Raw genomic sequence first — 25628 nt, forward strand, 5'->3', positions numbered from 1 at the left:
CCGCAGACATGTGGAATAAAAAGGGGGGCGTAGATGAACGGGCTAGGCCGTATTAAATTTGTGACGCCACGCAGGATGTGTAGTCCGGTGGGACACCACCGCTGCTGTTGTGGGGCACCCAGGGGAGAGGTAGTGGCAGCTGGATGTTAACCCCTCCGTGGGTAGGGATGGTTGTCCCCGGGCCCAATGCCTTTGTGCAGGGTATAGCGATGGCATAAAATGTCAGTGGTACCATTTTGATTTACAAATCTATTATGGGAAGGAGAGTAGAGCGGACATGAGATTATACTCGATGGGGTATCGGTACAGAGGACCTAAATGGTTGTTGGTACAAATGACAGTCAATATAATAAAAGTCATCAACCATAATAGTATATATCAAATTTTATTGAACAAATGCAAACATTATAATATTCCGAAAGATTAAAATAAAACGGAAAACAAAAATATATTATTAAAAAAACAGTATAGACAGCAAAGCGCTCAGTAGGCCTCTATAACATCTGTTGCTGCCAAGTTACAGCACCAGGACCGTTAAAATATCGGCAGTAGTTTTCTCGGCAGGCCTTCGCATCATCCTTGTTTCTGCCATGTATGACCGGTTGAAGGCCTGCGATTGCGGGAGTGTTAGCACGCCACTCACCAAGAACCACTTCCCCATTTGTTGGTTCCACAGAGTCCACGAAACCAGGCGGACTGTACGCATTTACATCTTGCCGACGAAGGAAGTTGTGCAGCGTGTAACAGGCCAAAACAACAGAGTCTATTGATTGAAGCTTTAGGTTAATCGGAGTGTGGAAAACTCGGAAGCGGTTGGCCATGATCCCGAAGGCATTTTCTACCACCCAACGTGCCCTTGACAAGCGGTAATTGAAAATGCGTCTTTCCTGCGTAAGAGTGTTTTGTGGAAACGGTTTCAGAAGATTGGCATGAAGCGGGAAGGCTTCATCGCCGACAAAAACAAAATTAAGGTTGCCTGTGGTCTCAGAGTTGGGTGGCAAGTGCAGGGCACCGTTCTGCAAATGCTCACCAAAGCTGTGTGCTCTAAAACCCCACCATCAGAAACCCTGCCATTCATGCCAACATTGACATTTATGAATTCGTAGTTTGCGTTAACAAGGGCCATCATGATGAGGCTGAAATAGCCCTTGTAATTGTAGAAATAGGATCCGCTGTTCCGTGGTTGCGAGATCCGCACATGTTTCCCATCCAAAGCCCCACCACAGTTTGGGAACTGCCAGAGCTGCTCAAAATCCTTGGCAATTTTTTTCCATGCCTCCACTGTTTTAGGAAACTGATTATCGCTGCGTAGACTGTGAACAATTGCATTACATGTCTCAGGAATTATTACGCTGAGCAGGGACCTTGAAACAGCAGCAGAAAAATGCAAGTCTTGGAGGGAGCGTCCGGTGGCCAGGAATCGCAGTGTGACTGCCAATCTTTCATCTGTGGGGACGGCAGCACGCATCCTTGTATCCTTCCGTTGAATGAGTGGCTTAACTCTTTCCAGTAACAGTTTGAAGGATTCCTCTGACATCCGCAGATAGTTGCGGAAATCATGAGGACCCTTCTCCTGCAGCTCTCTTATAAGTTGCATGTGTGAGAATTCGGACCTCCTCTGCAGCCACTCTCTGGTCCACATGCGACGCTTTCGCTTGGAACGCCTCTCTAGCATCCGTGCCTCATCTTGTCGCCGAGCTTCCTCCACCAGCAATGCAGCAACCACAACAGCACACTGCGTATCATCCATGATGTGCAAACTGCAAAAATAAAACGAAATAAGAGAATTTTCAACAATATGTATGTATATTCCTATATACCGGAATATAAAAAATATAATACTTCCAGCTATGTAAATAAATTAATATAACAACTATAATACTGCCCCCTATGTACAAGAATATAACTACTATAATACTGCCCCCTATATACAAGAATATAACTACTATAACACTGCCCCCTATATATAAGAATATAACTACTATAATACTGCCCCCTATAAACAAGAATATAACTACTATAATACTGCCCCTATGTACAAGAATATAACTACTATAACACTGCCCCCTATATACAAGAATATAACTACTATAATACTGCCCCCTATATACAACAATATAACTACTATAATACTGCCCCCTATATACAAGAATATAACTACTATAATACTGCCCCTATGTACAAGAATATAACTACTATAACACTGCCCCCTAAGAATATAACTACTATAATACTGCCCCCTATATACAACAATATAACTACTATAATACTGCCCCCTATATACAAGAATATAACTACTATAATACTGCCCCCTATGTACAAGAATATAACTACTATAACACTGCCCCCTATATACAAGAATATAACTACTATAGTACTGCTCCCTATATACAAGAATATAACTACTATAATACTGCCCCCTATATACAAGAATATAACTACTATAATACTGCCCTTATGTACAAGAATATAACTACTATAACACTGCCCCCTATATACAAGAATATAACTACTATAATACTGCCCCCTATATACAACAATATAACTACTATAATACTGCCCCTATATACAACAATATAACTACTATAATACTGCCCCTATGAACAAGAATAAAACTACTATAACACTGCCCCTATATACAACAATATAACTACTATAATACTGCACTCTATATACAACAATATAACTACTATAATACTGCCCCAGAATACAAATATAATATTGCCCCCTATATATAAGAATATAACTACTGCTCCCTATGTATAAGAATATAAATATTATAATATTGCTTCCCTGAGTACAAGAATTCAACTAGTACAATACTGTTCCCATATACAAAAGTACTATCCTATATACAACAATTTAAAAACACAAAGCATACCTACCTTTTCAATCACAAGGTCTGATGAAAGATCCAGAAAAAACGACACACTAGCGACACCAGACAGAGAATCTACTACGTAGAACAAAGAATGGAACTGAAAAAATGAAATCACTGTAACGCCTTCGGCAAGGTACCCAATCGGAACGCTGTTGTAACCACCAATCGGAGTCGTAGGGGCGTTGCAAAATACACCGCAAAACACGCCCTTGTCCTGCCTTCAGTCCTACGTCACTGTTTTCAGCGTCGTAGCGATCGTCGCTGCTGCGGTGTCAAACAAAAGGATGCAGCGCTTATCAGCATGGCGCAGCGGTATAGCAGCGATCAAAAAATGACCTGGAACATTCAGGAGCGAGCAACTATTTCGCAGCAGGGGTCTGATCGTTGTTATGTGTCACACACAGCGACGTCGCTGTTGAGGTCGTTGCTACGTCACAGAATATGGTGACGTAGCAGCGACGTCGTTGTCGTTATGTGTGACACCAGCTTAAGGCAGAAGGAATTTAATTTTTGCTTGAATATTACTGAAATGTATTTTTTATAGAAAATATCTTAATTAATTTCAAGCTTTGCTATCATTTTTAGCTTATACTCATGGTTTATATGTCTTGAGATTCTAAGTAAAACTATCATTACTTTTTTATGAAAGTTCATTTAGATACTGTTTAAAAGAACAGAGAGTCCTCAGTGGTTGATACCTTTTAATGGCTAACTGAAAAGATGGTAATAATTGCAAGCTTTCGAGACTACTCAGGTCTCTTCATCAGGCATGGTATAACACAAAATCTGAAGAGTCACGTATTTATACACAACAGGACTTAGAATAGTGCAGTAAAAAAAAAAAAAAAAAAAAAAAAAAAAAAAAAAAAAGAACAAGTTATATGAAACAGAACTATCTCTATGGCAGGGGGACAAGCTGTTCTAGCCATAAATACTGCTGCAGTTCAGTGTGAAAGTTTTATTGTCCTTTGATAAGGGTCTGGTCACAGCCCTGGACCAGACCCTTATCAAAGGACAATAAAACTTTCACACTGAACTGCAGCAGTATTTATGGCTAGAACAGCTTGTCCCCCTGCCATAGAGATAGTTCTGTTTCATATAACTTGTTCTTTTTTTTTTTTTTTTTTTTTTTTTTTTTTTTTTTTTACTGCACTATTCTAAGTCCTGTTGTGTATAAATACGTGACTCTTCAGATTTTGTGTTATACCATGCCTGATGAAGAGACCTGAGTAGTCTCGAAAGCTTGCAATTATTACCATCTTTTCAGTTAGCCATTAAAAGGTATCAACCACTGAGGACTCTCTGTTCTTTTAAACAATTTTTTTATCTCTACTGGCTAACACGGTACAAAGATATATTTTACTTGCATTTAGATACTGACATAATAAAGCCCTAATCACACATAGAGACAACTTGAATTTGCTCCACTTATCCAATAGCAAATCTGTGCATATTTAGGAGGGGTCAGTCTGACTGCAACATTATATTCTTTAGGCTCTCCGGACACTTCAACCCACTGGTGTCCTGAGAAAACCCCAATAACTTTCCTCTCCCAGCGGCCACCATGACGCATTCGTCCATAAACGCCTGAACCACTGGCACCGGGGCGTGCATCACAGTGCTGGTATAGCAAATGTATAGTTTGCTGCTGCACTCTGCATGACCGATAAACCAGCTCTCCTGGTCGGTCACTGTCGAAGCCTGAAAAGTGCACTCTTCTTCCAGCCAAGCTCTCCAGTGGTGGAGAGGCAGCAAGGTGCATATGAGGTTGTGATTGTGCCCGGCGTAGCTCCAGCAATGCATAGTCATAATCCATACTTAGTTCTGCTGGGGCTCCAATCCATCCTCGAGGTATCCGTGTTCTTTTAACACGTACCCAGCGCAGAGTGGGGTGGGCTCCTGGCCTTAGGAAACCAACTCGCAGCTTACGTGCTCCTTGAACATAATCATGACCATCATGAATACAGTGGGCAGCTGTTAAAACATGACGTTCAGTTACCAACACACCTGTGCAACCCGTGGATAACCGAACAGCAGCCGCAAAAGGGAAATCTGTAAGAAAGCGCTGACCTCTGATGGAAAAGCGGATATCTGGTCCATAGATTTGCCTTCGACCCCGCATGAATTTGACATTCTTCTGCTTTTTGGGCTTTCCATTACTCTGAGGTATTCTTACTGTTACTGTTGTCAGTGTGCGGCTGCCATTTAAATATGCAGTCTCATAGTCAAGGTGATGATCAGCTACGGTTTCAGGCTGAGACTCATGCCGGAGGCACTGCTCTGTGCAGACTGTAGAAAGCTCCGTAATACCACTGGCGGTAAATTGAGATGGAGTTAAAGTCAATGTCTGTTGAGGCACAAACTCAATGATTCGGAGATCAGAAGCAGTGAGTGAGATGTAAACCAGATACACAATTAAATTTAAGAAGTCTCCACCAGTCATCGTATTAATGTTACTGAAAAAGAAGGAAAAAATTAGTTTCATATAACAGTATAGTATATATAACATTATTAAGACAAAAGGTCCACATGGGCCAACACTGAGAAATTGTCCTTGTTGCCCATAATCAGCAGAGTACATTTTGTAATAGATTAACACTATCAGATTAGAGTGGACCGAGACCCGGACTCCCATCAATCAGCCAAATATAAACATCAATGAAGCTCAAAAGTTCGACCTCGTTCAGTGTGTAGACAAGTTGGACCTCTGGATCATGAGAACTATCTGTGTTTGCTGTTTTAGAAATTTACTAGCTTTTGGGCACATATTTTTGTTTATAGAAAGCCCCGTTAATAGCAAAAATAACGTTACTACAAAAAAACGATGAATTAAACATTGGGGGTTTGAAAAACGTAGGTTTTGCATCTGTTCTAGGTAATATTGTATGCCTTTTTGTGATTTTTGATTAACTATACATACATATATAATATATAATATATATATACTAGCTATCCTACCCAGCTTCTCCCGGGTTAATAACTGCCGGGTTAATTGTTGTTAACAAAATAGAATGCATTAACAAAAATGTATTCTGCACACAAAAACCACAAAACAAATACATAGAAATGTAATTATTAAAAGGCAAAAACTAAGCTAATAGAAGCATTTCACAACATATATTTCAACACCACAGATATTCCACACAGATTTAACTAAATTGGCCAAGTAATGTGCTCCGTCTGTCTCTTTCCCCGTCTGCCTGTCTCTGTCTGTCTCTTTTTTTGTCTGTCTCTATCTCTCTGTTTCTTTCCCCATCTGTCTTTTTCTAGGTCTGTCTCTTTCCCAGGTCTGTCTCTTTCCCCGTCTGTCTCTATTTCTCAGTCTCTTTCCCCGTCTGCCTCTTTCCCCGTCTGCCTCTTTCCCCGTCTGCCTCTTTCCCCGTCTGCCTCTTTCCCCGTCTGCCTCTTTCCCCGTCTGCCTCTTTCCCCGTCTGCCTCTTTCCCCGTCTGTCTCTTTCCCCGTCTGTCTCTTTCCCCGTCTGTCTCTTTCCCCGTCTGTCTCTTTCCCCGTCTGTCTCTTTCCCCGTCTGTCTCTTTCCCCGTCTGACTCTTTCCCCGTCTGTCTCTGTCTGTCTCTTTCCCCGTCTGTATCTGTCTCTTTCACCGTCTGTCTCTGTCTGTCTCTTTCCCTGTCTGTCTCTATCCGTCTCCCCACCGACATCTTATTACCTCACATATAAGCTTCTTATACTATGAATGTCTTTTGTTCCTATAGCAACCACTCACAGCTCCTACTAATAACCTGTAGTTCCAGGCTCAATTTACTTTAATGGAGGCATGTTTTTTGGAGACTAACTGTAAAGCGCAGGGTTAAATTTTACTGTCAAAACATAGTCTACAACGTTCCCTGGGTCACATGAGGTGTCTGTGCAAAATTTCGTGATTGTAAATGCGACGGTGCGGATACACTTTTCGTTTCACTTTTTCCCCATTATGTAGATAGGGGCAAAATTGATTGGTAAATTGGAACGCGCAGGGTTAAAATTTTGCCTCACAACATAGCCTATGACGCTCTCGGGGTCCAGACTTGTGAGTGTGCAAAATTTTGTGGCTGTAGCTGCGACGGTGCAGATGCCAAACCCGGACACACACACACACACACACACACAAACACACACACACACACACACACACACACACACCTTTATATATTAGATATATAACTATATATCTTTCATAACTTTGTGTTTTGTATTATGACACAGAATGGTGATGTGCTCATAAAAAAACGTCCGGCATACAGATGGTCTGTGTGCTTATGAAGAAAGGAAATTCCAGCATCCAGGCTCCAGATTATTTTAAAAAACGAATTTCTTTATTACAAAATGATTTAAAAGGTCATTCCATATGTATAAAAACAAGTGGCAATTTTCAAACAGGTATGCGTTTCGGAGGATCACCTCCTTAGTCTGAGACAGTCTCAGACTAAGGAGGTGATCCTCTGAAACGCGTACCTGTTTGAAAATTGCCACTTGTTTTTATACATATGGAATGACCTTTTAAATCATTTTGGAATAAAGAAATTAGTTTTTTAAAATAATCTGGAACCTGGATGCTGGAATTTCCTTTCTTCATATTCACACTTCAGTGGCTCCTGCTGATGTCCGTGCACCGGTCAGATTCTTATGGAACTCCCAAGTGGGTGAGCTGGTGTTTTCTTCTACTGCTATACTATACAGATGGTCTGTGTGCTGTCTGTTTTTTTCCTTGCACCCATAGACTTGCATTGGCGAGTCTCAGGAGTTTTACGTGTCCATTCACAACACGCTGCAATATTTTCCACTAGCCTAACGCAGCTGAGGAAAAAAAAAAATCACAGATCAGCACTGCCTCATTGAATAACATTGGTCTGAGGGAAATCCCTTATTTTTGTCAGATTGCACTTGGCGTATTTATACTCAGATGTGTAAGAACCCCAAGGGCTCACTCTCACTGGAGTATACTCTGACGAGTGAAATCCAATAAAAGACATTACATTCCTACCAATGTTACTCAGTGAGGCAGTGCTGATCTGTGATTTTTTTTTTCTCAGCTGTATTCGGCCTGAGGAAAATTTTCAGCATGTTGTGAATGGACACGAGTGTATAAACTGGACGAGTGGAATGTGATAAAAAAAAAAAAAAAAAAATCACATTCCACTCACACCACTGCTAGTCCGTGGTGCAGTGATTGCTGGAAAGAGACAGCGTGGGACCGCAGTGTGTGGGTGCGCATGCGCTAATTAACGTGCTCAGTTTGAACACCTGCTGGTGTTAGGGATGTGATTATCATTATTATGAGTATATAGGAGTTACATGGAGATATCCATAAAGAACAAGATTTAAGATGTTGTTTGAACTGTACCCCACATATCTCTTGGCATAAGACTCAGACAGACAGTCTGGGCTATTCTTGTGACAAGTGAATAATGCTGACATTGCTTAATATAAATGAGGAACCAAGCACATTACAGTAAATTGTATATCACAGAATAAGCTGTTCTACTTTATCCAATAGGAGACGTGTTACGTATTCTTGGCACCTAGCCAATAAGGTTATATATATTTGTAACACTTCCGGAAATAAATCAGTCTTACTTTCTATTCATATCCGAGTACGTCTCTCTGGTGTGTGTGAAAGTGTGGTCATGCATGCTACCACAAGTGACTCATAATTTGGACTGCAGACAGTTTAAGAGGGATGCATGACTAGATTGCATCAACCTAAATTACGTCCTTATCAGTTGGCGCCCAACGAACCTTAGGACGGAGCTCTGGATGGCGGACAGCCGTGCTGACACCTTCAGTCGGAAGGCAATTACGCGAGAGGTGGAGGTGCACACTCCAAACGCAGGTGAGAAAATTTGTATGATCTCACCTTGCAAACCTCATGCGTGTACTTGCATTTCGAAGGGGGGGTTGGGCTGTCCCAGTCTAGACACCTAATGACCGCCATCTCGCATGAGATAAGCCGTCCTAAGAGATCTCACACCAAGGTGGTCAGGTTCACCTTAAGCTGTCTGTATAAATTGTAAATCACATGAAATGTAATGTGGTTTTTGTCTGCTCTAGGAGAAAAGCAGAAGTTCTATGTTTTATTTTTCTCTGACTTAAAGGCAAGGGAAAATGAGGAAGTTGTTATATACGCTGCATATATGAATATATATGGTTATATCTGCAGGTGAGATCAGCCACCTGGATGGTGTATATAGTGTCCTTATTGTTATGTCATTGTGTTGACCTGTGTCTACCTGTTGAGATGTCTGTCTATTTGCAGCAGGTGGAGTACTTGCTGGTTACGAGAACCGTGAAGTTCTGTGTGCTTTGTTCGTATATACTGGTTTATGCAAAAAGAGGAAGTGTCACGTAATGTAGTGAGAGCTGTCTTTGAGTGAAGAAAAAAAAAACTCCGAAGATGTACTTTGAAGTATGCTGTCTGAGTATATAGAGTATACACGGGTGTGGTGTAACGTGTCCGGTTGATAGTCAGTAATTGATAAAGACTGAAGGCTAGGTACAGAGTTACGGTAAGAGACCCTGACTGTATCCTAGTGCGTCTTCCACAGAGAGGAGGCGATAGGGGGATTGGTTTTGGCCGGTACAGTGTCATGGTGAGACCCTGACTGTATTTGATGTTCTCCGCGATCCTAGGTAGGAGGAACATTGGCAGAATCCCGTGACTTTGGTTTTAAACAGTATTATTGATGTTCTGGATGGACCGTTAGAATAAGGTGTATATAGTGTGAACAGAGGTTACTAGTACATGAAGTAAGAGATAGTGAGGGTGAATTTGGTTTTTATCACCCACGTGACACACCTTCCTGGTAGGACAACCTGGTCTGTGGACTGAGATAGAAATGCTGTGTATACTGTGGATGTGTAAAATCGCTGGTCCAGAAGAGGAAGTGGATTACGGCATAGCAGACATCCAGATTGACGTGTTAGTTTTGGGTTGTATACCCTTGAAGCATGGGGTCTAATCAGTCCACACCTGTCAAGTTTTGTTAAATAAGCGAGGGATCTTGAAAGATAAAGATCTCCTTATGGATGCTGAGGCATGGTATAGAACGTCAAAAGATGATAGAAAATTGGCATAGTAGATATTTCTATATTGCACCAGCTCAGAAAATGGCTCCTCAGGAAGTGGCCAAGCCCATTAGAAAGCAATGCCCACCACCCTATATGTCATCCTCAGAGGGTTGGACTTGTGTAGTTTGTCCCCCTGCCCACCAAACGCCCTCCCTAGCCTGCCCAGACGTCATTTCAGGTTGGGCCGCACCTAGTTCCCTTTTCCGGCCATCTTAAGTCCCAAGGCCACTGGCCTATTTGTTGCTGGAGCAGCAGAAGACACCGAGGGGTGTCAGGAAGATGACAATGATTTAACAATGATCCACCCCACCACCAACACTGTCCCTAGTAGAGGTAAACCACAGGTGCTGTCCTATTTGAGGACGTCAGGCCACACATGGCATCGCACCATTATTCCGATAGTCCCAGACAAGAACGCCCTAAATATGTGACATGGAAGCCTCAAGAGGCTGCAGTCCTTGTGAAGGAACACTGAGATATATACACCTATGAGTGACGTGTGAATTATTGAGTAGTCGATAGACCGTTCTCATGGAGGTGAATGTATATCGTGAATTCTCTCTCTGACATAATATCTCATATATAGTTTTCCCTGAAAGATGTTTTCACCCAGATTAAAGCTGGGGATTCGTGTACCTTATCACCCAAGTGACACTGGAAGATGTTTTATGTATAATGTACGCAGTTTTTGGTGTGAAACACCGTAGGAGAGTTGAACAGAAAGAAAAGAAAAAAAAAAAACAGGGAAGTGTTAGTTTCCATTTCAGTCCTGTGAATGAAATTCGGTGAAGTTTAGTTGTAAATGACACACGTATGTTGAAATGGAGAATTCTAGATGTGAATTGATGAGTAATTCTGAATCTAGCAACTACACTATGTGTATTTTACCTGTCTGTGAAAATAAGAAATATAAGCTGATATATAGGGTGGACTTGTGTCCACGTAAGCCCACCCCATTATTTCCTGTTCTGAATGTAGATTTCTTTCTGTCACTCAGCCCTGGGTGGGGTATGGTATGGGGATAGTTATTGCAGGGGCTGACAGGAGATAGGGATACGCTGGAGGCTCGGCCCTGACCACCATCAGGTCTACCGTCGAGATGAGGGCGAGTACAGGGTCCCTAGTTACAGGGTCAGCCCAGGGGTCCCTATATAATCCATATTCCCGGTGACAGATTGAATACCTCCTGAATGTAGATGTCACAATACATGACATCTTTCTTTTCACTCCCTCCCAGGACTCTTCAGACGCCATTTTTGGCCAACACCTACTTCCTCTTTTAGCGGCTGTTTCTTATCGGTAATTCTCTTTAGTGGACGTTTTAACTCAGACACTACATAGTTCATCTTTAGACGCCATTTTAGTCCAGCCGCCACCCAGTTCCCCATTTTTGTTTTAGCAGCCAAAGTCCCTGCTCTGTTTATTGCTGACATAGCAGGGACTGCAGAGGGGGGAGACAGGGACCTGGAGCACACACACTCCATTTTTGGTCATATATGCAGTTTTTCCCACTAATGAACCTTAGCAGAGGTTATTGCTGATAGTCCTGTGGAAACCTTTTCCCTTCACTTTTGCATGTTTGTTTTTTGCTGGATGTTGTACAATTTAGTAGACCATATAGACTGCTCACTATTAGTCCCTGGTGGACAGTGAATATTTTTCTGCCTATGGCAGTTGTTACTTAGCCTGGTTTTGAGATATTTTCACTTGTATGTTATCCTGCCTGATATCTTGCACAAGAGTTCCCTGATAGAGAGGGTGGAGGTTCATGTGGTCCCAAGGGGACATTGATCATCAGGAGTTGACATATATTAGAGTTTTTCGTTGGCAGCACCCAGTAATCCTTTGTGTCTTAGTTTACAGGGTCTGACAGGAGAGAGGGATACGCTGGAGGCTCGACCCTGACCACCATCAGGTCTACCGTCGGGATGAGGGAGAGTGCAGGGCCCCGAGTTACAGGGTCAGCACAGGAGAGGTAGAGTAGATCCACTGCTTTTTCCTAGTTGTGTAGATGTAGTCTTTTCTCTTTCCCCGGGATTTTAGGGGATTTTAGTTTTTAGAATTTCAATGTTCTCCTGACCCCAAAGTTACACCCATTGCCCTTTCTTACAAACCTGGGTATAGTCCTTTGTATCAGGTCTCCGAGAGCCCATATGCAAACAACTACAGCTGGTAACACCTGAGTTACAGTCAGTCATCTGAGCTACAGTCACAGTCACCTGAGTTACAGTTACAGTCACCTGAAGAGTATAATCATGTCATCTCCAGCCCAGAAGTCATTCTACATGTTTGCAATGGAGGAAGATAGCAGTCCTTTGAACACTACTCAGCCAGATTGAACACCTACCTAAAGCACCAGTTGAAGATCAGTGCCCGTATGACATCACTGCTCCCTGACAAAGTCACCATCTCTCGGTGTGGGGTCCTTAATCCTGCTGAACTTCTCCCTCTTCCAAGGGGGGAGTGTCCCACCTTTGACACCTTGGTGGAAGAGGTAGTCGACTCTGGCATAGCTGAAACTCTGGATTCGATACCGTGACAGATACACCTTTGGACCTTGACTTAACATCTTTGCGGATGGATCAAGATGTGCATCAAGAAGACGGTTCCACATGGGTATGGTGCTGGTAGCAGAAGACGCTGTGCTGATAGAGCAGTCGCTACCCGCATGCCTGTCTGTGAAGAAGCAGATGTATGTGCTCTCGCTGAAGCCTGCAAGATGGCAGCCAGCATCTACTCTGTGGAGGGCAAGAGACTTGATCACTGCCAATGGAACTGTACGCCGCCATGAGGCCATAGAAGAACGGATGGAAGCCTTGCTATTGCCAGACAGAGTCGCGGTGAGCAGGGTTGAGGCCTACATTGGAGGAGTCAAGGGAAGCAGTAAGAAGTGCCCTCACTGACAGAACATCCAAAGAAGCCCCAAGACCACTTACGATAGAAACAGTCAGTCAATCTGTGCTTTTCGAATGACCCAGATGTGAAGAAGAAAGGAAGGATGGAAAGTCTTGAGAAAACGTTGTCCTGACCCTACAAGAGCAAGTCCCAGAAGAAGAAGAGGACTGAGATAGGGTGCAGCTGTGGGCTCCCGGAGACCATAGAAAGTGGCTAGTGACCTGCTTTCACTGCCAGCCAAAGAGATATGGCAGGCCTTAGACACAGAACTGACTCTACACACCCCATACCAGCCACAGAATAGAGGGAAGGTTGGGAGGATGGGGCAGTGTAGAAGGCAAGGGCATGAGAGTCTTCGCTTGCATTGTTCAGTGTCAGACACACCCCAGCAGGGATCACTAGGTTGAGACCCTATGAAATCCTGTTTAGAAGTACCCCCAGATACTTCAACTAAGCTTGTTGTTTGTTTAAACATGTGCCTAATACACGTTTTTGAGTTTTCTCCTCCAGATCCAGCCAGAGCTAGATTTCTTTTCTTTTCTCTTTCTCTCACTCCTCTTTTTCTCTCTCTTTTTCTCTCTCTCTTCCTCTCTTACCTCAAATCTTTCTCTCTCTTCCTCTCTTCTCAATCTTTCTCTCTCTCTCTTCTCTCACTCTTTTTCTTTCGGACGAAGATCCATGCATTCCACTACAAAGAGATGTCGGACCTGCCTGAGACCAGGAGATGGCTGTCTTCCCTCTTCTACCCGATACTTTGTGCCAGGATGATGATATCTAAGCATGTGGACTGGAAGACGACTCTACATCCCACCTTTGATGTCCCACCATTACCGCCTGAGGACTGAGGGGCATGAGACTCTGAGTGAACCCAACCCTGATAAATATTAGCCAATTAAAGGACTACTGCCACGTTCCCCCTTCCTGAATAACGTGGGCCAGCGGAACATAGCCATGAGGACAGTCTAGAGAATACGATCAGGATCTGGCTTCCTATGCATAGTCTGTTGGGTGGGGAGATTCATCCACAAGGGATGGGGTATCTCGTATGTGAGTGAGGTAACCATCAGCATTAGGACAGATCAATAGACCTGGAAACGTAAGGAAAGACTTTTTGGCTATCTCCAAAGGGGGGACTGTTAGGGATGTGATTATCATTATTATGAGTATATAGGAGTTACATGGAGATATCCATAAAGAACAAGATTTAAGATGTTGTTTGAACTGTACCCCACATATCTCTTGGCATAAGACTCAGACAGACAGTCTGGGCTATTCTTGTGACCAGTGAATCATGCTGACATTGCTTAATATAAATGAGGAACCAAGCACATTACAGTAAATTGTATATCACAGAATAAGCTGTTCTACTTTATCCAATAGGAGACGTGTTACGTATTCTTGGCACCTAGCCAATAAGGTTATATATATTTGTAACACTTCCGGAAATAAATCAGTCTTACTTTCTATTCATATCCGAGTACGTCTCTCTGGTGTGTGTGAAAGTGTGGTCATGCATGCTACCACAAGTGACTCATAATTTGGACTGCAGACAGTTTAAGAGGGATGCATGACTAGATTGCATCAACCTAAATTACGTCCTTATCACTGGGATCATACTTAGGATGGAGGGACACACAATCTTACATGGCCCCCCGAGGAAGCCCTACGCGAAATACGTGCCCATGGTTGTCATCCTCTCTCCCTCCCCCCTCGATCAGGACCAAAAGGGGTGAGTGACTTTGCGCTCCAGTGTGAGTATTCTCTGCCTGAGTTCTACTTCTCTGATTTACACTTGGTACTCTACAGCTAATGTGTGTGGATGGTGTTACTTTTAAAGAACGCACCCTCTGGCAGACTGGACACTGCGTTTATAAAATAAAATGCATCCACAACGCTTGCATTTTGGATGCTTTTTCCACGCGTTTTGCATGTGTTTTGGATGCATTTTTGACAGTGCGTTCCCTTGGCAATTCAGCTCTGCTACATGCCGGCTGAGAGCCGACACAGACAGTCGCGTGATGAGAATGAACTCGGGTGAACTTCACCAGACTTCATTGTCATCACGCGGCTCTGTCTGTGTGTGGCGTCCTGATGATCATCTTCACCGCACACATCCCGACATTACCGCCTACATGTTCCGCACACATTCCGACATTACCGCCTACATCACCGCACACATCCCAACATTACCGCCTACATCACCGCGCACATCCCGACATTACCGCCGACATCACCGCGCACATCTCGACATTACCATCGACATCCCCGCACACATCCCGACATTACCGTCGACATCCCCGCACACATCCCGACATTACCGTCGACATCCCCGCACACATCCCCGCACACATCCCGATATTACCGCCTACATCCCCGCACACATCCCGACATTACCGCCTACATCACCGCACACATCCCGACATTACCGCCTACATCACCGCACACATCCAGACACTATAGCCCTCAACATCCCCGCACACATCACACTATAGCCCTCATCATCCCTGCACACATCCCGACACTACAGCCCTCATCTTCACCACACACACACACACACACACACACCAGCATTACCTCAGTGACGTGCCCGCTGACAGCGCGATTCACTTCAGTTGCTGCGTGGAGCGGCAGTGTTCTACGGCCACTCCTGTCAGCTTCATGTAGCAGAGCTGGATGCGTCGCGGGACCTCGTGTGGATTACGCCGGACCTGGAGGGGTATTTGGGGATTTTAATAAAGTGGTGAAAGAGGGGTTTTTTTTGTCTTTTATTCCAAATAAAGGATTTTTTCGGGTGTATGTGTTTATTTACTTTCACTTACAGGTTAATTATGGAAGGTATCTCGGGGAGACGCCTGTCATGATTAACCTAGGACTTAGTGGCAGCTATGGGCTGCTGCCATTAACTCATTATTACCTCGATTGCCACCGCACCAGGGCAATTCGGGATGAGCCGGGTAGAGTTCCGGGACTGTCGCATCTAATGGATGCGGCAATTCCAGGCGGCTGCTGGCTTATATTGTTAGGCTGGGGGGCTCCCCATAACGTGGTGCTCCCCATCCTGAGAATACCAGCCTTCACCCGTGTGGCTTTACCTTGGCTGGTATCAAAATTGGGGGGCACCGCACGCCGTTTTTTTTAAAATTATTTATTTACTGTACTGCACGATATAGACTCGCCCACTGGCGGCTGTGATTGGTTGCAGTGAGACAGCTGTCACTCAGCGTGGGGGCAGGTCTGACTGCAACCAATCAAAGGCGCCGGTGGGGGGGAAAGCAGGGAATACCAGATTGAATAATGAGCGTCCGGCATTTTCAAAAGAAGAAAAGCCGCCGGAGCAGTGAGACAGCCGTGCAGCGCTGCACCCGTGATCGGGGATCGGTGAGTATGAGAGAGGGGGAGAGACTGACCGACAGACAGAGAGAGGGACATACAGACCGAGAGAGACAGACAGACAGACAGACAGACAGACCAACTGACAGAGAAAGAGATCGACCGACCGACAGACAGAGGGAGATTCACCGACATCCACAGACAGAAATTGACCGACATTGACAGAGACTGAAAAGACCTGCGTTTTGCTTATCAAAAAAGCATGCGGAACGCAACAAAAATGCAGTGCAAGTGTATTTTGGTTGCGTTGTGACCCACATCATTGATTTTAATGAGTGGAGAACGCAGCTACAACGCACAAAAGAAGTGACATGCTGCTTTTTTTTCCGCAGCGATTTTGGGCATCCAAAACGCTGCGTTTACAAAAGCAGCATGTGCATTGATTTTTCGGCTTTCTCATAGACTTTGCTGGGGAAGCTGAACGCATGCAATAATGCTGCAGTTCAAAACGCAGCGTTTCCGCGGAAAAAAACGCAACGTGTGCACATAGCCTTATGTTGGCTTTTGGTTACATGGCATGGGCCTGGTGGTCACATGGTGGAGCCAACTTATACCATAGGGTCACCTACACAATATACGTGTTATAGTTTGATATATAGAGTAGGGTTAGAATAATTTTTGTATCCTACCTATTAGTCACTTTTACCTCTGTCTTACTATGTGGTGGGAGAGTGTTATGACGCACTTACTGCCTAACCTTGCACTTTAGCTCCTTTGTTTTTATCTTGTATTATTATTATTTATTTATAGAGCACCATTGATTCCATGGTGCTGTACATGAGAAGGGGGTTACATACAAAATACATGTACAAGTTACAGTAGACAGACTAGTACAGAGGGAAGAGGGCCCTGCCCTTGCGGGCTTACATTCTATAGGATTATGGGGAGGAGACAGTAGGTGGGGTGTAGGTGGGGCGGCAGCTCCGCACGGTGGTGGGGCGGCAGCTCCGCACGGTGGTGGGGCGGCAGCTCCGCACGGTGGTGGGGCGGCAGCTTGTATTGTATCTTGTATTGTCTTCTATGTAGTTTTTTTGAAAAATAAACTTTTGTAATGTTTGAAAATATTTGTAATTACATATTTATTGACCTGTTGCTCCATAGTTCTTCATAGGATACATCACAACATGCTGCAATATTTTCCACAGGTTTAAAGCAGCTAAGGAAAAAAAATCACAGATCAGCACTGCCTCATTGAATAACATTGGTCTGAGGGAAATCCCTTTTTTTGTCAGATTGCACTCGGCATATTTTTACTCAGATGTGTAAAAACCCCAAGGGCTCACTCACACTGGAGTATAACTTGGACGAGTGCAATCCGATAAAAAGGGATTACACTCGCACCAATGGTAGTCTATGAGGCAGTGCTGATCTGTGAGTTTTTTCTCAGCTGTATTAGGCCTGAGGAAAAAAATCTTAGTATGTTGTGAGTGGACACGTCAGGGCTCTTGGACACGAGTGTATAAACTGGACAAGTGGAATCCGATAAAAATAACATTCCACTCACACCACTGCTATTTCGTGGGGCAGTTCCGATCTGGATTTTTTTTCTCAGCCCAAATCGGATCACACGCACCCATACAAATCTATGGTGCATGTGGGCCCCCTGCAGTAGATCATATCGAAACGTACGTCGGGGTTGGCTGCACCGCGACATCTGCGCTGAGCACCTTTTATATGATGGGTAAGTCTGGATGATGGAGGTTGTAGTTATGCATGGTATGGGTCAGACAGTCACACTGAATGGATTATGGGTGTTTTGACGCTACTTTAGCGCCACCTAGTGACTTAATGCAGACAATTCAGGTATTCAGTTTTGATTTCATAAAATTACACCACGTCCCAACTTTGTATATTTATAGACTTTAACCCTCTATGCTATATTCTGTGTGTTTAAGCTCAAGTGTGGGTGTGCTTTCCTATTTATAGGGCTTATTTTGGCTAATTTTCTTGCCTTTCTTACTGGTTTAATATATGATGTAATTGGTGTGTTCTTAATTGTAACCCCACATGGGATCATTTTAAATGTACTGAACTGTTTTTTGCTATTTCCTAAATAAAATTTATTGTTATTTATAGACAGTTTTTGGATTATTATTTCCTTTATATTGGTGGTAAGATATGTTGGCCATTTAAACTCCCTATTTATGGTCTTGATCAAAAATTATGTGTTTGCATGGGGAGTGACCTATTTAAAATGAATGTCCACCGTTTCCTTGATTTTGCTTCAATTAACTGATGACATCAAAGTGCTGTGCAAAATAAGCACAGAAAATGGAGAAGATGGAGAAATGAATCTCTCCCTCTTCTCTTCACCTGTGATCTGATTCTCGCATGGGAGTGGAATGGATCGGATCACAGTAGATGACACTGGGATCACGCTCGCAGCAGAGGGTCATTAGCATATCGCATCCCATGCTTTCTCATCTGATGCCATATGCTCGTCTGACCCCGACCTAATTTGAACAAGATCCACCTATTCAAGTTTATGGGTGCGAGAAAAAAAATCTGATGCCACACGCACCATCCTAGTGGCATTCGTTTTTTTACAGATACATTGCCATTCTGTAGCATATGACACTGTAAATGGTCCTGTAAATGAATTACAGGCTGCTGATAAGAAAAATGCATTACATACGTACAGCACAAGGATTAACTGTAAGAAAACAGTTGTCAAAATCATCCTATTTTTCTGAATAAAAATTGGACCTATTTCTTTATATGCTAATGTGAGCGTACCCTAAGGCTATGTTCACATGATGCCTTTTTGCTGCGGGTTTTTTTTGCAGCCTACAAAACCTGCTCCTCTTGACAGTAAAAAAGCTGCTCCAAAAAGCAAATTTTTGCTGCTTTTTTAACTGTGTTTTTTGTGTCATTTATCTGCAGTATGTTTAAATAAAGTTCGTTTTATTCTCCGCAAAAAACGCAGAAAAACCGGTGAAAGGATTGTCATGCTGCTGCTTACAAAAACACAACGGTTTTCCATTTCAGTCAGGAAATAAAAACAAGTGTGTGTGCAAGGGATTTCTGGAATCTCAGAGCTTTTGCTAATACTGGAAAAAGCTTTTAATTTGCATAAAACTCATGAAAAAACGCAGCTAAAGTTCAGCAAAAGCGCAACGTGTGAACATAGTTTAAGGGGTACTTCTCACGTTGCGACAAAGTGACGCACATCCGGCGCCAGTAACGACGTTGTAACGTGTAAAGCCTAGATGCACTGATAAACGATCGCAAAAGCGTCGAAAATCGGTGATCTGTGTAGTGTCGGTCATTTCCATAATTTCGCTGCAGCAACAGGTACGATGTTGTTCCTCGTTCCTGTGGCAGCACACATCGCGGTGTGTGAAGCCGCAGGAGCGAGGAACATCTCCTTACCTGCGTCCCGCCTGCAATGAGGAAGGAAGGAGGTGGGCGGGATGTTTACGTCCCGCTCATCTCCGCCCCTCCGCTTCTATTAGCCGCATGCCGTGTGACGTCGCTGTGACGCCGCACAACCCACCCCCTTAGGAAGGAGGCGGGTCGCTGGCCAGAGCGACGTCGCAGGGCAGGTAAGTGCGTGTTAAGCTGCCGTAGCGATAATGTTCGCTACGGCAGCTATCACAAGATATCGCATGTGCGATGGGGGCGGGGACTATCGCGCTCGGCGCTACAATCAGCTAGCGATGTGGCAGCGTGCAAAATACCCCTAAGAGTGTAAGTATAAAGAGGACAGCAGTCTCCAACTGGGTCTTATAGAGAAGGTTACTGTTACTTGTCTCCTGAATCTAAATGTCCCTATTACCCAGTACCTTGTTCTTTCTCACACTAAACAAAGGCTGAGGCCTAACAGTGGCTTCCATCTTTGTGCTCTTAAAGTCTACTATACAGATTTAAGTTGGCAAAACCTGCTGAAAATGTCAGGCTATTAACAGTCTTATGTGTTAACAACATCTGAACTGACAGAGGAGGAGATGGAGTGGAGGGTCACAGAAAGTCTGGGCCCAACATACACCTCTAAACAACACCAAGGACAATAAAATGGTGATAGGTAGTGACTCAGGAACAACTATAAGCCTATACAAAGAGTGAGTCAAAAATCCACCAAGGTTGAATGCAAAGTATAATTTATTAGACACATATTATATAATACAACAACAAATGGGTGCTCAGAGAGAAATCCAAGAAAAGGGGGACATCATAAAACAGGGCACACATACATCAATAGGGTGGGTATAAAGTGCACATGCAAATAGCAGCAACAAGGTATAGCAGCAGGATATAATATATACTGTGATAAAAAGTATTACCAGCCCACCGCTGAGAGTAAAGTGCACAAGAGAGGTAGAAATCAGCCGAAGAGCAAAAAATGCATCATGTGGCTGGAAGCTTACCCATAATTCCCTATGTGTCCTACGATATGAGTCCCTCCAAGACCCCTTGTGTCCTACTCATATCGTAGGACACATAGGGAATTATGGGTAAGCTTCCAGCCACATGATGCATTTTTTGCTCTTCGGCTGATTTCTACCTCTCTTGTGCACTTTACTCTCAGCGGTGGGCTGGTAATACTTTTTATCACAGTATATATTATATCCTGCTGCTATACCTTGTTGCTGCTATTTGCATGTGCACTTTATACCCACCCTATTGATGTATGTGTGCCCTGTTTTATGATGTCCCCCTTTTCTTGGATTTCTCTCTGAGCACCCATTTGTTGTTGTATTATATAATATGTGTCTAATAAATTATACTTTGCATTCAACCTTGGTGGATTTTTGACTCACTCTTTGTATAGGCTTATAGTTGTTCCTGAGTCACTACCTATCACCATTTTATTGTCCTTGGTGTTGTTTAGAGGTGTATGTTGGGCCCAGACTTTCTGTGACCCTCCACTCCATCTCCTCCTCTGTCAGTTCAGATGTTGTTAACATATTTAGTTCTCTGTGTTTTCACAGCTCTTCTATCTGAACATATGGACTATCGGGCACGCGAAAAAGCGTGGCTGACTCAACTAAATGGTGTGTTCGGGGAAGATCCAAGTGTGGTTTTAACTTCAGGAGAAAGGGATAATGGTCATCTCTCTGTTAAATATAAGAACCTAATGAGCAGAAGAACTCGTACATGGTGGAATAAGTCATTTTTGGAACGGTATATTTCTAGGGGATTAATTCCTAGGGGCCTACGTGTCCAAATTTTCCCCTCTTTTGAGATTCATGATCAGGAGATCAAGGATGAATGGGAGGATGTGGCAGCTAAATGTTCAGTAGGTTTTATGAAATTACTCATCAAATGTAATGAGAATACCTTGAGGGAGATTGATCAAGAGATTGAGGGTGTACAGGATGATATGAATAAAGACTTGACCCCTGAGGGCATATCTAAAATTAAGGGGGATTTGGACTTGGAATTTCAAAAATGGGAGAAAGAAATTGTGACGGCCAAATCCAAAAAATATCAACGGGATTTAAGTGACTTTCAGAAGAAGCAGGTCTATAAGTGTAGACGCTCCCGCCCTAGAGTGCGTGGCCCATCCATTAATCGTTCAGAATCACATACATCTATTTCATCTATTGATGATGATCCGGTGGTTAGGCCTAAGAACTCCAAGCAGTCTGGACCGGGGACTAAGCCCGTTGGAAGCATCTCATCCACCACAAGGAGTCACTCTAGAAATAAACGTATGATCACACCTCCCCCTAATGAACCAAAGCAGAATAGACTCGAGGTGATTAATTTATCTACAGTTCAAATATCTAAAATACAACATGATGTATTGAGTCTGGGTCTGACGTTTGTGCCTAGTAATAATTTCAACTTTTTTACAGCAATAAAGGACCTCCATTTATTTGCGAGAAAGTTGATTCTGAAAAAACTCCATTCCAGACCCTCTGAGGATGTTGGTCTAAACTCTACTATGGAGCAAAATGCTTTGCGTATTTTAGAGGATCTGGAGTATGAGTCGGAATCTAGTGCTCAAGGTAAATTTCCTTATACCAGTCCCAGATGTACGACTTTTCCCTCCTTGTCCTTATGCCCACAAGTTGACATTTTTACGAAGTTGGTAACTGAGGATTTAAAGAAATTAGATATGAAATCCAAAAAGGATAATCTTACACCCTTGCAGAGACGCGCTTTACGCGAACTTCAGTCTATGGAAGACATTGTCATTAAACCAGCGGACAAGGGGGGAAATGTCGTCATCTGGCCGACTGATAAGTATGAAAAAGAGGCACTAAAACAATTGCGTCAAAAAGACACGTACTCTTTACTACCATCTTGTCCCCTTGAGTCTTTTGCTGAGGAGCTTAGGGTAATTTTGGAGGCAGCGTTTGACTCTGGTATAATTACAAAAAAAGTGTTTGATGGGCTGACTACTAAATTCCAGTCTGTCCCTACTTTCTATCTATTGCCAAAGGTGCACAAGGATCGCCTCAACCCCCCGGGGCGTCCGATTGTCTCTGGCATAGGAGGGTTATGCGATCCACTATGTAAATTCATTGATTATTACTTGAAACCTCTTGTTGAGACGATCCCCTCCTATGTCAGAGACATCACCGACGTCCTGAGGCGGGTGGATGGGCTACACCTTGATCCTTGTGCACTTTTGGTAACGGCAGATGTGGAGTCGTTATATACGATCATTGGTCATACGGACGGCATAGCAGTTGCCGCTTTTTTCCTTAGGATGAGTAATATTGATGTGGCTCTCTGTGATCTTATCCTGGAACTTTTAGAGTTCATTTTGACTCACAATTTTTTTACGTTCCGCGATAGATATTACTTACAACGAAGGGGGACCGCAATGGGGGCGGCGTGCGCGCCTTCTTTTGCAAATCTTTTTTTAGGATACTGGGAACGTGAGATCTTCCAGGATGGCGCCCATGCCGTCTCCCATGTATCTGGATGGTTTCGTTATATTGACGATTTGTTCTTTATCTGGCAAGGCACGATCCCTGAATTACATGAATTTATGTTGGGTCTAAATAACAACAGGTTTAACATTAGATTAACATACAAGTTTGACCCCCTCTCTATTGAGTTTTTGGACATTAAATTTCATGTACAGGATAATGGATCAATCCAGACGGACGTGTTTTGCAAAGATACGTCGGTCAACTCTTTTCTTCATGCGTCATCGGCCCATACCAGATCAACCATCCGTGCGATCCCAATAGGACAATTTCTTAGAATGCGTCGCATCTGCTCCTCCGACTCTAATTTCAAAAGACAGGCTTCTGATTTGAGATCACGCTTTTTGGAACGAGGTTACAGTAAAAGGACCATTAAGCAAGGATATATGCGGGCCAAGCATTGTCACCGTAGTGACTTACTTAACCCCAATCTTAAACGCAAAAATGATGCTGGTGGTATTAGGTTCATTTCTACACTGAATCATCAATGGGATAACATGAGGAGTATTCTGTCCAGACACTGGTCGGTTCTAAAAACCGAGCCCTCCCTCTCTGATTCCCTCCCAGATACCCCATTGATGACAGCACGGAGGGGAAAGAACTTGAAGGATCTTTTAGTGAGGAGTCATTATGTTGTTAAACAACCAGGCATTTTTGAGGTTGGCAAACAAAGATGGGGATGTTACCCATGTGGGGACTGCCTGGGCTGCAAAAATATTGTTAGAGCTACCACATTTTTATCAGCTGATCGGTCACAGGAGTATAAAATTACAAACTACATATCATGTCGAACATCTTGCGTGATTTACTATGCTACATGTACATGTGATCTGATTTATATTGGTTTAACCTCTCGCGAATTACGTGTTCGTACACGCGAACACGTCCGCGATATTCTTGCAGCCCGTGACGCAGAAGACGTCACCTTGTTGAAAACCTTACCAAGGCACTTCCATAAATTTCATGATTGCAACCCCAAATTCCTCAAAATCAGGGGGATTGACCGTTTGCATTGTGGGATTCGGGGAGGTGATATACAGCGCCGTTTGGCGCAGTTAGAATGCAGATGGATTGTCACTGTGGGTTCAATGGCACCTAATGGCTTAAATGAGAAGCTTACTTTTTCATCATTTTTGTAGTATATTCAATGTAGGGTGCCTAGTGTCCTTAATGAGTTGCGCATGTGTATACATGTGTACATATGTGTGTGTATGTGTGCATATACGGACATATGTATATGCTCCGTGGTGATCCATTCCTGCTTCTGTCCCCGTCCCAAACGAGCCTCCTGATCTTCTGGTTCCTATGTAAACAACCCCCCCCCCCTCTTTTGACATATTTATTCCCTATTGTAGATATAATTGTGCCTTCTCTTCATACTATAGGTGTGTTTTTCATGTGTATATATGTGTGCATGCGTATGTGTGCATGTATGCGTATGTGTGCATGTATGCGTATGTGTGCATGTATGCGTATGTGTGCATGTATGCATATATATTTATATCCTTTTCTCCATTTTAATCTGTGTGTTTTTATTTGTTTTTAGTGCGTTTTCATGGTGCCGACCTTTTTGATCCTTGTTCCCATTATCCGGTCCCCCATTAAAGCCATCTCACAGTGGAAAACCTTTCTCTAACTTACACCGAATATGTAAATGTCTTAGTTTTGCTGTTATATATGTGTATTCTTGGAAGGCCCGCTGTGTTTTGCCACCAGGTGTTAATATATTCTGTGCATTATATGACGTGACGTTGACCTTCTTGACATGGCGCCTTGCAACGTCCACTTTGGTCGGATCTTTCCCCCCTCCTAGATGGCGTTTGCGTAATAGCCAAACCCACCTGTTGGAATGCGCTTGCGCGGCCCGTGATTGGCGGACGGATGCTGCTGACGCCTTTCTATAGCCACGGACTGTTATTGACGTCACAGGGGATTTCCCCTTCTCAGTTCCGTTGCTGGATGGCTGACGCGGCTTCCGCCCGCCGCGTATGTGCGGACTGCGCATGCGCTAATTCTTTAATGGCGGTATGGATGGACCTGTCGTACTGGGACTATTTAAACTCCACTAAACACACCAACTACACGACCCCCGGAAGAAGCCCACGCGAAACGCGCGTAGGGGTCTTGGAGAGACTCATATCGTAGGACACATAGGGAATTATGGGTAAGCTTCCAGCCACATGATGCATTTTTTGCTCTTCGGCTGATTTCTACCTCTTTTGTGCACTTTACTCTCAGCGGTGGGCTGGTAATACTTTTTATCACAGTATATATTATATCCTGCTGCTATACCTTGTTGCTGCTATTTGCATGTGCACTTTATACCCACCCTATTGATGTATGTGTGCCCTGTTTTATGATGTCCCCCTTTTCTTGGATTTCTCTCTGAGCACCCATTTGTTGTTGTATTATATAATATGTGTCTAATAAATTATACTTTGCATTCAACCTTGGTGGATTTTTGACTCACTCTTTGTATAGGCTTATATTAACAGTCTTATGTGTATG

The 25628-nt window shown here is 43.5% G+C and overlaps 1 protein-coding gene across 1 annotated transcript in view; it reads right to left on the reverse strand.

Moving 5' to 3' along the window:
- Positions 1–4175: 4175 nt before the first annotated feature.
- The window catches only part of LOC142250581 (serine protease 23-like), a 36109-nt gene continuing 14656 nt past the window's right edge, over positions 4176–25628 (reverse strand). Inside the window, exon 2 of the mRNA XM_075322764.1 lies at positions 4176–5337. Coding sequence (XP_075178879.1) covers positions 4278–5324 — 1047 coding nt within the window. The 5' untranslated portion in view covers positions 5325–5337 and the 3' untranslated portion in view covers positions 4176–4277. The remainder of the gene's footprint in view (positions 5338–25628) is intronic.

This window comes from Anomaloglossus baeobatrachus, chromosome 9 (assembly GCF_048569485.1).
Source record: "Anomaloglossus baeobatrachus isolate aAnoBae1 chromosome 9, aAnoBae1.hap1, whole genome shotgun sequence".
Classification (NCBI taxonomy): domain Eukaryota; kingdom Metazoa; phylum Chordata; class Amphibia; order Anura; family Aromobatidae; genus Anomaloglossus; species Anomaloglossus baeobatrachus.